Source organism: Tamandua tetradactyla, chromosome 24, assembly GCF_023851605.1.
Source record: "Tamandua tetradactyla isolate mTamTet1 chromosome 24, mTamTet1.pri, whole genome shotgun sequence".
NCBI lineage: Eukaryota > Metazoa > Chordata > Mammalia > Pilosa > Myrmecophagidae > Tamandua > Tamandua tetradactyla.
In genome coordinates, this window is record NC_135350.1 from 48,997,168 (window position 1) to 49,013,807 (window position 16,640).

The 16,640-nt window shown below is 36.6% G+C and overlaps 1 protein-coding gene across 1 annotated transcript; it reads left to right on the forward strand.

Annotated features, from left to right (window-relative positions):
* Positions 1 to 1,733: 1,733 nt before the first annotated feature.
* Positions 1,734 to 3,879, forward strand: GK2 (glycerol kinase 2). Its single transcript, XM_077143051.1, has one exon. The coding sequence runs from the start codon at positions 1,920 to 1,922 to the stop codon at positions 3,573 to 3,575; it is 1,656 nt and encodes a 551-aa protein (XP_076999166.1). The 5' UTR covers positions 1,734 to 1,919; the 3' UTR covers positions 3,576 to 3,879.
* Positions 3,880 to 16,640: the final 12,761 nt, after the last annotated feature.

Sequence of the window (16,640 nt, forward strand, 5' to 3'; positions counted from 1 at the left end):
CAGGTGGAATTCAATGGAAACTCTGTAGTAAGGGAAAAAAGCCTAGTATCCAGAGACATGAAGTTAGCTAGGGTGTGCAGACATAGTACTAGAAAGAAGAGAGTTGTACAGATGAGAACTTGAAGATTTTCAGAGGATACCCCTAAATATCCAGCTGAGTGTTGATCACTGCATCTGTGTGAGGAAAGTACTCAATGCTGGAGAAAGATATACCTGAAAACTAGAGATAATAATGCCCAGGGCTCACCCAGGACTGGGGAACAATAACTGTTCCCCCCAACTGGACCGGAAAACCACCTTTTCATGGTACATTAGACAGAGTACAAAGAAGGGTCTCATCACAGTAAAAGGGAATAATTAGCCACAAGCTGAGCATTACCCTGGTTCCACCTAAAACATCTTAAAAGTAAGATCCAGAAGAACCAAACTATTTCCAAATAACTTAACTATATCCCAGACCAAAGCTCAAGAAGATCTATAGGAATATAAAAATATCCAGCACCCAACCAGGTAGAATTACGCCTGGTATCTAATAAAAAAATTATCAGGCATGCAAAGAAGGGAAATACAATCCACTTTGAGGAGATAAATCAATCAGTCAAAACTGAACCAGAACTGAACCAGATGTCAGAATTAGTAGGAAATGAAATTACTTATTCTAACTGTACTCTAAATGTTCAAGAAATTAAGTAGATAGTACAAAGACCCACTATAAAAAATGTCCCAAATTTTTAGGGATAAAATTACAATGTGTGAGGTTAAAAAAACACAGGATAAAATTAAGAGATTAGACTTTGGAAAAGAAAAAGTAATGAACTTGAAGACGTAGCAATAGAAACTGTCCAAAATGTAACACAGGGAGAAAGAGAATTAAAATAATGAACAGAGCCATCAGTGACCTATAGGGCAACTACAAATGGCCTGATATGTTTAACTGGAGTCCTGAAAGTGGATGGAATGCAAGCAGAATAAAACACATTTGAAGAAATAATGGCTCCAAATTTTCCAAATTTGATGAAATCTATAAAACCACAAATCGAACTAGCTCAATGAACCCCAAGCACAGGAAAAAAGAAGAAAACTACACCAAGGCAGGTTACGATCAAACCGATCAAAATCAATTATTAATAAAGAGAGAAACTTTAAAAGCAGCCAGAGAGAGGGAAAAATGTTAAGAATAACAATGACAAAAATTTCCACAAAAATAAGCAAACAAAAACTCCTAACTAGAGTACTACATTCAGAGAAAATATCTTTCAAACTTAAAAAATAAAGATTTTTCAAACATTCACAAGCTGGAAGAATTCATCTCCAACAGATCTGCAATCCCCGAAATCTTTCTGTCAGCAGAAAGAAAAAATGGATTTTCACGAAAGAATAAATAACATTGGAAATTGTAACTGCATGGGTAAATGTACGATTTTCTATGTTACTGGAATAATTTGAAAACAACAGCATAGTACTGTACAACACAGTGAACCTTATTGTAAATGATGGACTATAGTTAATAGCACAATTGTAAAATTTTCTTTCATGAATTATAACAAATGTACCACACAAATGCAAGGTGTTAATAATAGGTTGGTATATGGGAACTCTGCATTTTATATATATGATTTTCCTATAAACCTACAACTTCTCTAATTAAAAAAAAAGATAATTGAGAGGTTGTGGGCGGGGCCTGGGCATGAGGGGAGGGGCCTGGGGTGATGGGCGAGGCGGAGTACTTTGCCAGTTAAGCAAAGAATTCCTCGCATTGCCTTACATGCCTCCAACAGCGCCTACTGCGCCTGCGCCTCATTCTGCTTCTGACTTGCTGAGACCCTCTCTCTCGCCTAACGCTGCAATCACCTGGGAAACGGCCAAGAGCGGCTGGGGAAACCGCCAGAGCGCACAGCACCGCGGAGCCAAGAAGTTGAATGGCGGCCCTGAAAGAAGCTGTGGGGCCGTTAGTGGGGGCCGTGGTTCAGAACACTAGCTCCACTAGCTTTCTGATTTTCGATTCAAAAACAGCGGAAATACTTAGTAAATACCAAGTGGAGATAACACAAGAGTTCCCACAAGAAGGATGGGTGGAACAAGACCCTAAGGAGATTCTGCAGTCTGTCTATGAGTGTATTGTGAGAACTTGTGAGAAACTTGACCAGCTTAATATTGACATATCCAACATAAGAGCTATTGGTGTTAGCAATCAGAGGGAGACCACTGTAGTTTGGGACAGGTTAACTGGAGAGCCACTCTATAATGCTGTGGTGTGGCTTGATTTAAGAACCCAGCCTATCATTGAGAAACTCAGCAAAAAAATTCCAGGAAATAGTAACTTTGTCAAGTCTAAGACAGGCCTTCCTCTCAGCACTTACTTCAGTGCAATGAAGCTCCGTTGGATGCTTGACAATGTGAGAAAAATTCAAAACGCTGTTAAAGAAGGTAGAGCTCTTTTTGGTACCATTGATTCATGGCTTATCTGGAGTTTGACAGGAGGAGTTAACGGAGGGGTCCATTGTACAGATGTAACAAATGCAAGTAGGACAATGCTTTTCAACATTCATTCTTTAGAATGGGATAAAGAGCTCTGTGACTTTTTTGAAATTCCAATGGAGATTCTTCCAAAAATCTTGAGTTCTTCTGAGATTTATGGCCAAATGAAAGTTGGGTCTTTGGAAGGTGTGCCAATATCTGGGTGTCTGGGGAACCAATCTGCTGCATTAGTCGGGCAAATGTGCTTCCAGGAGGGACAAGCCAAAAACACATATGGAACAGGCTGTTTCTTACTATGTAATACAGGTCGTAAGTGTATATTTTCTGAGCAGGGCCTTCTGACAACAGTGGCTTATAAACTAGGCAAAGAAAAGCCAGTATATTATGCTTTGGAAGGTTCTGTTGCTATAGCTGGTGCTGTTATTCACTGGCTAAAAGACAATTTTGGAATTCTAGAGAGCTCAGAAGAAATTGAAATTCTTGCTAAAGAAGCAGGTTCTTCTTATGGATGCTGCTTCATCCCAGCGTTTTCAGGGTTATATGCACCATACTGGGAGCCCACTGCAAGAGGGATAATCTGTGGTCTCACTCAGTTCACCAATAAATGTCATATTGCATTTGCTGCATTAGAAGCTGTTTGTTTCCAAACCCGAGAGATTTTGGATGCCATGAACCATGACTATGGAATTCCACTCAGTTATTTGCAGGTAGATGGAGAAATGACTAATAACAAACTTCTTATGCAACTACAGGCAGACATTTTGCATATTCCAGTAGTAAAATCCTCTATGTCCGAAACAATTGCACTGGGAGCTGCCATGGCAGCAGGAGCTGCAAAAGGAGTGGAGGTTTGGTCTTTAGAACAAGAAGACTTGTCAGCCATTGTGAAGGAACACTTTGAACCACAGATCAAAGCCTCAGAAAGTGATGTTCGCTATTCTATGTGGAAGAAAGCTGTGGTGAAGTCAATGGGTTGGGTTACAAGTCAGTCTCCTGAAAGTGCTAACCCTAAGATCTGTAGTCTGCCCTTGGGCTTTTTTATAGTGAGTAGCATGATAATGTTAATTGGAGCAAGATATATCTCAGGTATTCCATAATAATACCAACTCATGGATTCCCAAGATACCAGTTTTTTTATTTAATGAAAGAATCCAGCAATTCCCTCTCCTAATGTCCTGACACTATCATAGACTCTGATTTCATTTACAAGCCACTTGCTGCATGACTCATGAGAAGCCTCCAAGTAGACCTGTGTTTTGAAATAAAGAAAACACGCAGAAAACTCTTAGAAACATTTGGTGTGTTTTTTAACATCAACAGTTTAAATTGGGTTGGCCATTTCGAGGGATGACCCCCCCACTCCCATACCATAATATCTTGCCTCATGCACTCTAAAATATACGAAGAGTACAGATTCTGTTTATGGAATTTTTCATAAAAAAAAGTCTAACAACTATAGACCAGGATTTTGTTCTCCATGCTACACATACTTGTATTAAGAGGTTATTAGTAACATGCTACAAATGAAAGACTTAATTGTTTTTTAATAGATTCCCCAAATTCCTCTTTTCTACATATTAGGGAGCATACATCTTCACTGAATGTTTAACAGAAATGTTTAATAAATTCTTAAAATGGAAATTTAGTGCTCTCATAGCTAAGATATATTCCTAAAAAGTATTTGCAAAATGAATACTTTTAATTCCTCAGACATTTTAAACAGTCTTACCGAATTGTGTGGACTTTACAGAGAAGGATACATTTTCTTTTTTTCATCTTCCCTTTTAATATATTTTTTATTATTTTTAATAGCTTTTACTTTGCATGTATATCGTATATACCGATATACTTCTTACATAGTAGCCCATTTATAAAATAAGAGCATATTGTAGTAAGTGATAACAGGGACAGTCTTACATGGGGCACTAAATACATAAATATTTTAGGATAAACAGTGGTATACAGTTTTGGGCAAGGGATACGCATATTTACCAAGAGAAACTTATTAAAGAGGCAGCATTTAAATTAAAGAATATTTTAATTGAAGTTAAAAAGGTATATTTCTTAAACCTTACCTTTGTATTTAACTGTAGTAGCTGAATGTATGACTGGAAAAATATTTTAAACTGGAATACTGCATTAAACATTGCTTTGAAACAAAAAAAAATAAAATTGACTTCCAACAAAAATAACAATGTAGAATGGGGTTTTGGCATATGTAAAAAGTAAACTATAATAACAAGAAGGTTGGAAGGGGAAAATGGAAGTATAATATTGGAAGTTTCTTATACTATATTGGAAAAGATATTGCTAGAAGTTATACTGATAAATTAAAGATCTGCAATATAAACCCTAAAACAACCTTTAAACACCTCCCTACTCCCACCCCAGAAGCTAGGGTGCCTGGGCCTTTAGCTCCCTGCTCTCCTAGAGCAAGCGAGGGCATGGGGAAATTTAGAAGAATGTAGAAGAAAGGAAATAGGAAGATGATAGCAGGAACAATGGTACAGAAAAAAAGTAATAGCAAAAATCAATATAACCAAAAGTTGACTCTTGGAGTATTAACTCATAAACCTTTAGTCAGACTTAGAAACAGAGAGAAGACACAAATTAGCATTACTAGGAATGAGAAGGATATCACTACAGATTCTCAAGTTATTAAAATAAGAGAACATCATTAAAACTTTATGCCAACATATTTGACAATTTAGATGAAAAATACAAATTCCTTTGAAAACACAAACTATCAAATTCACTCAAGGAAGACCCTATATCTATTAACAAAATTGAATTTGCAATTAAAAACCTTCACACGAAGAAGCTCAGATGGCTTCTTCTGTGAATTCTATGGAACATGTAAGGAAGAAAGGATACTCATTCTACACAAATTCTTCAAGAAAACTGGAAAGGAAGGGATACTTCCAAACTAATTCTGTCTGCATTACAGTACTACCCTGTTCCCAACAACAAAGTCATTACCAGGAAAAAACAAAACAAAACATAACCCTGCAGACCCATACCCTTTATAAGCATAGATGCAAAACTCTCAAACAAAATTTTAGCAAAATTAATCTAATATATAAAAAGGACAAGACATCATAACAAGTGGGGTTTAACTCAGAAATGGAAAGCTGGAATAATTAATCATTGCAATTAGAAATCAGTGTGTTCACCAAATTAACACAATAAAAATAAGGCCTTTTGAGATACAACTACATGCTAATTAGAATGGCTGAAATTAAAAGTACTATGGAGATTTGAAACTGTCATGTACACCAGAAAGGCCATGTTCTTTAATCCTCATTCAGTATTGCTGAGTGAGACCTTTTTTATTGTTTCCATGGAGATGTGACCCACCCAACCGTGGGTGGTAATTTGATTAGATGTTTCCATGGAGATGTGTCGCCACCCATTCAAGGTGGGGTTGCTTACTGGAGCCCTTTAAGAGGGAACCATTTTGGAAAGAGCCAACAGAGTCCACACAGCCAGAGACTTTTGGAAATGCAGAAGGAAGATGCCCCCACGGAAGTCTTATGAGATGAGAAGAGAAAGCTAGCAGAAGTCACCATGTGCCTTCCCAGCTGAGATAGAAACCCTGAATTTCATTGGCCCTATCTTTGGTGTTCAGGTACCTTTCTATGGATGCCTTAGTTTGGACATTTCTATGGCCTTAGAACTGTAAACTTGCAACTTAATAAATTATCCTTTTAAAAGGTGTTCCATTTCTGGTATGTTGCATTTCAACAGCTTCAGCAAACTAAAACAAACACTAACCATACCAGATGTTGGTGAGTATGTGCAGGAACTGTATCTCTTAGATGCTGTTGGTAGCTAGCTATGTTAAATGGTATAACCACTTTGGAAAAAAGTTTGAAGTTTCTTTAAAAATTAAATGTATCTTTAGCATCTTATCCTATGTATTTATCCAAGAGAAGTGAGAACCTTTGTCAGTATAAAGACTTGTACATGAGTATTCATAGTGCTTTATATGTTATAGCCAAAAACTGGACACAGATCAAATGTCCATCAACACTAAATGGTTAAACTGTGGTACACCCATACAATGGAATACTAGCTCAGCAATAAAAAGAAATGAGCTATTGATACACACTACATAGATGAATTTCAAAATAATTAAGATGAGTGAAATGAGCCAGACAAAAAATAAGATATACATACTATATGACTCCATTCATATAAAATTCTAGAAAATGCTAACTCTTGTACAATGACACAAAGCAGATCAGTAGCTACCTGTGAACAGGAGAGGCTGTGGAGAGGGCAGGGAGGAATTACCAAGAGGCACAAAGAAAATTTAGGGGAAGTTGAAGATGTTAATTGTGGTGACAGTTTCAAGGGTGAATACATATGTCAAAATTAATCAATTTGAACAGTTTAAATATGTGTAACTCATTGTATCTCAAAATTATATCTCGAAAACTGTTTCAAAAAGAGAAAAATATCTTCAAATTCCGAAGGAATACAACCAAAGTTTGCAGCAGGAAATCAACCTTTGCTCTTCTCTGTTATGCATTCTGGTGTGGCCTCACTGAATTTACAGTCTGCTAGGATGGGGTGTGCCAGTTCCTATCTCTACAGGTCTGTGAGCTTTATTTGAAGTCATTTGTGTGATTAGTCTGGAGAAGCACATGATAATGTCTAGCGTCATTTAAAACAAATTAATTTCCCATTTCATTTATCTGGTCATAATTCTCAGTCTGGGACCCATGGCAAATGACCTTATGAAGAATTACAAAGAAAGAAACCATAAGAAAACCGAGCTAAAAGCCCCTAAACTCAGCTTTTCGTTGTCACTCACTCCATACACACTGCATAAGTATCAGCTTTACCTAGTTTTATAAGTTCCACTGTCATAATTTAATTCAAGACGATATTGGTAAATTACAGTACTTTGCCCCAAGGCTATAAAGGAGCTTCTGTATATTCTATTATGAAATTGGCTAATTAATAATTTCTCTATATTGCCACTAAGCAGACCTACATTGTTAAATTATGATGATGAGGTCTCATTGTACGCATGCTATGAAACAGCAAGTCATCATTTAATGTCAGGCATATGTGTGAGTGAGAAAGCATGAGCTGGGACACTAACCAGGAAAATGAAAAGCATCTAGTTCAGATGCTATTTTCCAGGGATGCATTTTGTGAATTAAAAGAAGTTAAGTCATGGCTGGGGAGAGGAGAACCGAGTGAGAGGGTGAGAGAGGGAAGGAGAATGAGTGAGAAAGAGGGAAAGAAAGTGAGAAAAGAAAGAAGGTCAGGAAGAGAAAGAAATGGTAAAGGCTTTCAAAGAAAAACAAGAACTGATGAAATTAATGGCAGAACTAGATGTGCTATTAAATATAAGATACCCTATGTGGCATCTTTGTAGAAGCAACATTAAGTGGCTAAATAATTTCTAGCTTAGCTCTAGGAAGGTCAACCAAATACACAGGATTTAGAGGGATAAGCATCTCTCCCTTCCCACTTCATACAGAATCTTGAATCTTTTTGTGCTTGATTTCTGGTGCTTATAATATCCTTTTAATATTAATACCCATAATCCCCTCAGGAAAGCTATTGTTTTACTCACAGTAAGCTCTTGTTCCCTATGCATGAGTCTAAATATTGTATTAAACAACCCCCAATTTAGATGGAACTTTATGCAGCAACTCTACAACTATTTAAAATCATGTGCCTTTTGTTTTTAATCATGTGAACTAATAAGACCCCCTAGAGTAATCTTCTAGCAAAGTCTAGAGAAAATACACTATCATCTTATTCAGTCACCTACTTTAACCTCTCACTGAAATAACAGCGCTATAGTCTATTGTGATTGCTTCAATCAAAACAAAATGAATAAACTTAATAAACTTAATGTTTAAATATCCCTCACAGTTTCCATTAAGAACCTTTGTAGCCTGATTTATTTAAGCCTTGGAGAAATTGTCCTCTGTGTGTTTAGCATATATTAAACAGCTGATTATCATATAAACCCTCAGCAAACTGATATATTTTAGAAAAAGCCTTGACCTTTGGTAGGAAAAAGTAGAAGATAATAAAACTGAGTTAATAATCTTACATTAATTGAATCTATGAAATTTAGTTCATTGCAAAAATCAACAAACCTTCCTTATATTCAGTTTTCAGAGTAAGTTTTTCAAATGTCAGAGGAAATCCAAGTTTGGAAATTATTTACAAAGCCAAAAAGTAAGGAGACATTATATGTCTATACAAAAAGCTTCAAAAGAGTCCTGGGAGAAAACAAGGACAAAAATGTCCTAGTGACTGCAAACAATATAACTTTGCTCTTTCTAGCTTTTTCTGTGAACTGAATTAGACCATCTACTAATTGAACCTTCTTGTTTCTATATTAATATAGCCTCAGCAATGTGACCAGCTTTGATGAGGGTCTCTCTCTCGCCTTCTCTCCCCTATGCTTTCTCTCTCTCTGATTATAAGTTTTATCTGATCACAAATTATGTCACTGAATCAACTGATCACTTCTTTGTAACTCCTTTCATAAAGGCCATGGATGTTTAGCTGTTTCAATTGAGGACTTTGAGGAAAAGAACAAAAAATTAATTTTCCCCATCCAAAAAGGGTATACCTTTAGAATTAGGAGATTATTTGCCTGAGGAGTATGATTAATCTCATAGAATTCAGTATTTTCAAAAACAACGTTATCAAAGAAAACTCCAAGAACTGTTTTCATAATGTCAGAATAAGCCGAAGTTGGACAGGGTATTTGCACACTGTTTAGTCTAACAAAGAAGTAAGTCTAATACAAAGAAGTGAATATTTTAAATAACGTATTAGGTGTCATAAAGACATGTTGGAAGCAAGAATTAAAATCCAATGTTTTAGATTCTAGTGTTCCTTTAGCTTCACCCAACTGATAGCGCTTTTTTCAGACTTTGTATATCTCAAACAAGTCAGCTATCTTTTTACGGGAAATAACATAAAACTAAAACTTATTTAGCAGTGGGACTTCTTATGAGACTTAGAGTTATGTCTTAGCCAGTGCATAAATAATTTAGTGCATGAACACATACCCATATACACATAGAATTCATATGTTCAATTAAGCCAGGGACATTCTGGAAGATTCCGAACTATAATGAAATTATTCTTTGTTCACCAGTTATTTCCTATTCTTGAAAAAATACTCTTATAGACCCTTTTGAAACCACTTCCTTAGTCATGAAACATGCTTGAAATTTGAGGGTGAACCGGTACAGGTACCATTCTTTTCTAGGAATAAGAGATTACTACTCAACTCCATAATACATATATCATTTTAGACTTACTTAGTTCATCCCTCCATTTCAGGGAGAGATGAAAATTTTTTCCCTTTCCTCCTCCTTCTTCATGGTCCTTCTTCTTCCTCCTCTTTGTCTTTTTTTCCTGTAACAAACCCATTGGCTTAGATCATATGTTATCTACTACTCATATTCACAAACATCAAAAGGACAGCAATCTGTTTAATATCCTGCAGATGAGCGTGCACTAAAAAGTGGCATTGGCAATTGGGTACTCGCTGCCCACTGGGCACTAAGCAGCAATGTGCTAAAGATCTGGCATGTTGTTCTGCAGAGAAGAATGACATTCATTACAGTTGTGTCAAAAAACAAATTATGTACCAAATGTTTGCCTTGATAAGTACTTGGACTATCATTTATCTATATTTCATTCATTCTCTCCCAGCCTCTACCCTTCAGCTGCATGGTTGCTTAATACATTCTCTGTTTGTACGTTATATTCCTCTCATTTGTTTCTGACTTGACTATAGTTTCATTTACTCATACCAGCACCAAAGAATATTATGGGAATCAAGCAGAGTTTACAAATAAGAAAAGCATGAACAAAAAGCATGCAAATTATTTACAAAATATTTTCTATAGTAACTCATGGTGCCTCATTTGGGCCATGTAATTGGTGTTTGACAGGGGAGAGCTGGAGGCATTTAATTTTCATTTTCTAGATGTTAGAGACTGTGACAAAAAGATTATGTAAGACTCATATAAGATGTTAAATTTAAAATATTTACCTAAAAATTTTTAGCTAGAAATTAGAAATTACATAGATCTGCCCCCTTTTAAAGATTTAGAAACTGAGGCTCAGAGGAGGTGATGGCCCAAGGTCTCCAATCTGATTTGTGCCTGGAAATGCCATGGTTAGAACCCTGGGAAACTATCTTCTATAGCACACTGCCAGATTTTCTTTGACATTCCAATTTTAAGAAGAAGAGCAGGGCTAGTTTTCTTTAGCATCAAATTTAGAGATATCTGGAAATGCAGTGGTAATTACATAGGATTTTCCTCCCTACTTTCAAAACTATTAAGTCTTGATGAAAGAACTGTCTTAGGGAAACAATTTTAAATATCTCTTGTATCTGTGTCTTCCTTAACATTCACACTCTTCTAATTCAGACCATCACTGTATCTCCACCCTGAAATACTACAGAAAAGTAATTTTATCCTGTGCTTGGTCTCTCATTTTTCTTCCCCATTCCCACCATGCCGCTCACCAGCAGAGGGCGCCTATCGGCGCTGCCCTTTTGAGGTTGCCGCAGGTGTTCATAATTGCGGATCTGGACGGTCAAGGCCTCCTGGAAGGTGATGTCCTCAGGGTTTGGCGCCTGACCTTGCTCTTCAGCGCCTCCAGCCTGGTTTTCGGCTACGTTTTCCATTTGGCATCTCCAAAGATGAGAGTCTACTCCTGACTCTCGGTCTTCAGCGCCTCCAGCCTGGTTTTCGGCTACGTTTTCCATTTGGCATCTCCAAAGATGAGAGTCTACTCCTGACTCTCGGCTACCCGCTTGTTCTAATGGACTTGGAGAGGCGTGGAAGGAGGACAGTCTTCCTCCTGGCTGGCCTGTCGGCGGCCCCAACCCTAAGCCAGTGCCTGAGTCTGGCTCGAACTTGACGAACTCCGAGGCAGCTCGGTGTGGTGGCCTCGGAGCCCGGCGCGGTCGCCGTCCATTGTTCAGACCACACACAACAGCCAGAGTTCCCTTGAAATCAGAAATCTGGTCATTTTATTGTACTGCTTTAAACCTTATGCTAGACCCACCATTTTCCAGATAAGCTAATTAGGATGCGGTTTAGGATCCCTTATAGTCTGCTTTCCAGGGATTCCTACAGATTCTACCAGCTTCACCTAGCCCAGCCCACCATTACAACCACTCATCCAGCTTCCTCCACACTTCCCCAAAACCCTGGACCCCCATAAAATACCCAAGTGCCTTATCATCTCTCACTGACAGAGTGAGAGTCCTGTGACTCTCTATGCCAAATTAAAGACAATCTATGCACATTTTCTTTGCAGCCAGAATTAGAGACAAAAAATAAGACTTTGTTCATGGTGTTTTCCTTTTCACTGGATTAATGAAAAAATACTCTTTTTTTTAAAAAGTAAATGTTATCTTCATTATTAAGGGGCAAATATGTGGGATTCCTGGAGAGATTTAAAAATCTGAGAAGTTTGGTCACTAACCTATTTGTCTTGAAAACCAGCTATTGCATCATAATTTCTCAAAAATGTACTATCTTAAAAAACAACTTAGTTCAGTTTTAATATTGCTCATTCTGTGCATTGCTTTTCATTAATTCTTTTCTCCTAACCATACTGGATTATTCTAAAGATAACTCTAATCCCATAAGATTCAAACTAAATAATCAATTTATTTATTTAAAAAAAGTTAGCCCTTGTGTACAATCCATAATGCCCACCTCTTGTATCAGACAACAAAATGGTAATTATCTTTTTATTCCAAAATCAAATATCATTGTTTTTTGTCTTTTTCCTCTTCTGATTACTCTGATATCTAATCCAGTACAGAGTAGCTAATTCATATGGGAATTTCCTTTTCCTGTCTTTTGTGTCTCACTGATCATCATAGAAATCTCTGAAGAGAAAGGGTTGATCCTTATAATAATTATCCGTCATGGAAGTCAAATTCAAGTCTTACTTGGGTCAAGTAGCTTTTCAATGAATCAATCCATAATACTCATTAAGTTCCTCCTACGCTCTGTACCATAGGAATTATAAAAATGGAAACTACATGATATCTACTTTGCAAGACTTTATGATGTACTAGTAGTGGTAAGTTATTATGCATAAATAACTAGAAGTAAGGCAGCATTTGAAAAGTGCTATACGGTCAGTATGAATGTGCAAATGAGTGGTGACATATGCAGGAAATGATACAGGAAGGATAGGACACACATTTGGAATTAGAGAAAGTTTTATAAAGGCAGTGGTTTTGAACCAGGCTGCTAATATGGATAGGATATCAGTAGATAAGGATGAAGAGATAAAAATAAACTTAATTGTAGAAAATATATAATGATATCATCAGAGGCAGGTTCTAGAGTTTATAAGCTTATCAGTTTAAACAAAGCAGATAACTTTGGAGAGAAGTGGGAAACAAACGTTGAAGCTAGATTTTGAAACGCTTTGAATGTCAGGCAAAAAACATTAGTTTTTTTTGCTATAGTGAGTAGGGCTCCATGGAAGATTTATGTTGAGAAGAGTAACACAGTGAAAATCCCATGTCCTTACCTCATGATTGATGGCTTCTATTCGTGAGAGAAGATGGAGTATCAGTTAAGGGCACAGATTCTGTGTTAGACTGCTGACTTAAGATTTGGGCTCTGCCATTTACTTTGTGATCTTTAACAAATTACTTAACCTCTCTGAGCTTCCGTTTCAACTATAAAATAAAGATGATGATGATGCAGATGATAGTACCCACTTCATAGAATTGTAAAAAATAAGTGGGTTAAAAATAAGTGCTTAGATTAATTTTTAGAACTTGGTAAATTCTCCGTAAGAGTTTGTTATTGTTAGTACTGCTGCCAACAGGATATAGTGAGAGAAGAAGAGCTGGAGAGTCTCTGGTTTCTAAACTTTTCAAATTGAATCTCAAATGACTTCTAATGAAAGGTATAGCACAATCAGTCATAGACCACTGTAGATTTCATTGTGTATTATAAGCACAAACCTATAAACTAAGGCATTAATTAGCAATCTTGGTGATAGTTTATTTACCCTTTGTGTGATTAAGAGCATTTGGAAAGTATAACTGAAAAGAATAGAGAGAAGTTAATATAATCAACCTATTTTTAGGCTATGGAAGCACACTTTTTAAAAATTATTTTCATTTCTGTGGTTATCAAACACCCAGAGATGACATAAATAACTCCCAATACCACATCGGAGATTACATCTTTTATATAGTATGCAACCAACAAATGATTGATACAAATGCTGACATTTTCTAAATATATTATTATCTCCTCTCTAAAACCTGCTTATTGTTGCTTTTATAAAGAATGTTCTATTCCCCAAATCACAGGGTTCAAAGGCATTTTGCTTTCAATGGACTATTTAAAACAATATCTCCCAGGAAACATGGTAATATTTGCTACCCTGAAAACTTTGGGAGCCAAAAATATATATTCCAAGTGAAATTCTCTTACTACTCCTATGTTTTACTGATATATTAGTTTAGTTGCATTGATATGAAAGTATGGCTGGATAATGAACAATCAGAAAATAAAAGAGAGAGATTGTATGATCCATGGCAGAATCCTCATTAGAATGCCCCCCAAAAAGTCCTAGGACATAGGGCTAGCTTATTAGCTCAACTAGTCTTACTACTTCAACTACTCTTCTTTTCTAGGAGAACATACCTCACTAATGAAGAGCTTGCATTTTGTGAGCTGAAATATACTTTCTAAAGCCAGTTGTTTGCTTTTAAATGTGGCATATTATCTATAAGACAATAATGCCAAATATCAGCTTTCTTTGAATATTAAACATGTAATAAAATGAATTTTAGTTTCCAGAATTTGGAATCCTGAAGAGTGATTTTTCACCACAGAGAGTTTTAAGCGCTTCTCCGTGACCCTTGACTGTTACTTCTCACAATCTCCTGAAAAAAATGGGCATGAACCCAAGGGTGGCTCTGAAATTGTTGCTCTGTAAAGATATCCATCTGTTCCTTTCATTGTCTTTCTAGCCATATCTGACGAGGTTTAGGATGTCCAAACACATTTCTGTCATTGTCAACACTACAGAGCCAAGAACTCTTTGGACAAGTAAACTACATTACAAGCTATTGCCTTATGTTTCCTCAAAAGAATTATCCTTGTTTGGATCCTGAAATTTTATTAGTAGAGACAATGTGTAATACTCATTAGGAAAAAAAAACGCATTTGCATTACACTTTATAATGGTTTGCAGCTGCATGTACTCCCAGGAAAGCATGTTTTTAAAGCTTATCCATTCCTGAGGGTGTGGAGCCATTGTAAATAGGACCTTTTGGTGAACAAGATCTTAAGTTGAGATGTGGCCCTCCTCATTCATAGTGTGACTTCTTACTGGGGCCCTTTATAAGAGGATAAAAGACAGAGAGAAGACACAGAAAAAAAGCCCCCAGAGAAGTTCAAAGAGAAAAGCCAGGGGAGCTGGGAGAAGACACAGAGAAAATAGAGAGAAAGCCACTTAAGCCCGAAGCTGGAAAGAATAAAACCCAGAAGAGAAGGGAGAGACTAACTGAAGTCGCCATGTGTCTAGCCATGTGAAAGAGAAACTGAGGATCAGTGGTAGCCAGTCTTCAGAGAGAAAACATCACCTACTGATGCAGTGATTTGGACATTTTCATGGCCTAAGAACTATGAGTTTGTAAATCAATAAATCACCATTGTTAAAATCCAGCCCATTTCCGATCTATTTTATTTTGTCAGTTTTAGGAAACTAAAACAGACTTGTTATTTTAAAGATGAACACTAAACAACAGAATGCAAAATTCATCAAATGTCCAGTGAATTTGATATCTTAAAGTTGACCTTTCCTAATGGGCTCATTTTTCAGAGGTTATTATTTTTCAAGGATGTTTTCTACAGCTTATATCGCATATCTTTTACTTGAATAAATACGTAAGATTAATCAGAATATGTAAACCATATGAAAGACAAAATTTTTATTTATTCTTCTCTAGGGTGTAATCACAGGGCTAATTATTTAAAATACATCAGAAAAAAGTGTTCATCTAGAGGTTTTTTGTTTATTTGTTTGTTTATCTTAAATGGATGAACTTAGACAGAAATTCCATTGTTTTCATTCCCTGGGATCTCCTGGATCAATCTTAAATTATAATTTGCTTCTGAGTTGCTACCTCTTAAAGCAGAAATATTTATAGAAGTCAGCATTTTTTTTTGATAAGTACATCTATTTTACAAGTATAAAATTCAACAGGTTTTTCAATAAATCCAAATATCTACAGGATAGAAAATTTGAGAAAGCATTAATATATCCTAGATTCATTAATTCAAATGCCATTTTTTAATGTTCCAAACATACTGGGCATTTTAATGTCTCAGGAGTGGAAATGCAAAGATGAATAAGATATTGTGCTTTCATGGAAAAGAATGAGATGTGATCCCTGTTGCACAGCATACATACACACGCACACACACAAAGATACTGTGCCTTTCAAGAATTCAGTTCTGTGGTAAAAGGCAAGCACAAAAAAAGATGTGACAGATATTCTCCCCAGGCTACATCAGACTGGGAATAAAACCAAATGGAAGATAATAATCAATGTAATTTCTTGGGGGTAGCTCATGAAGAGCCACCTCCCCAAGCCTGTAGCCTGTGGTCACTGTGGGGTTGCTCCAGCCTGCATGCTGAGGTCACTGCCTTACAGTAAAAGCAATGTGGAGTGTTCTATTCAAGAATTTGCCTTGCTTGCTGTTCTTTACAAAATTTTACCTATACCCTTTCCTCTATAGGTAAGAAGCCTATGCACTCTCAAATGAAAAGATTTCTTTACTTCTCCTCATCTAAAGAACATTAAAAAATATTGGTGCCCAAGCACCAGTTCCAGAATTTCTGATTTAATTTGTTGGACTTTTTTTTTTTAATGCAAGGGACTCTAACCTGCAGCTGGTGGTGAGACCTGCTGTCCTAAGGGATTTCCCACTATGATAACTCCATTGACTCAAGCAGCCAGGAGAGACTACATTTAATCATAGAACGTTGGGTTCAAATGATTGAAAGGACTTCTGGGTCTTTACCTTTCCATGTCTTGTTTCTGAGTTCTGAAATTGCTACTCAACAAGGCAGGAAAGAGACTGAGGTAGGAAGCCCAA

Bases quoted from the DNA above. Each gene is read 5' to 3' on its own strand.
- GK2 (XM_077143051.1), top strand. From the start codon at position 1,920: ATGGCGGCCCTGAAAGAAGCTGTGGGGCCGTTAGTGGGGGCCGTGGTT.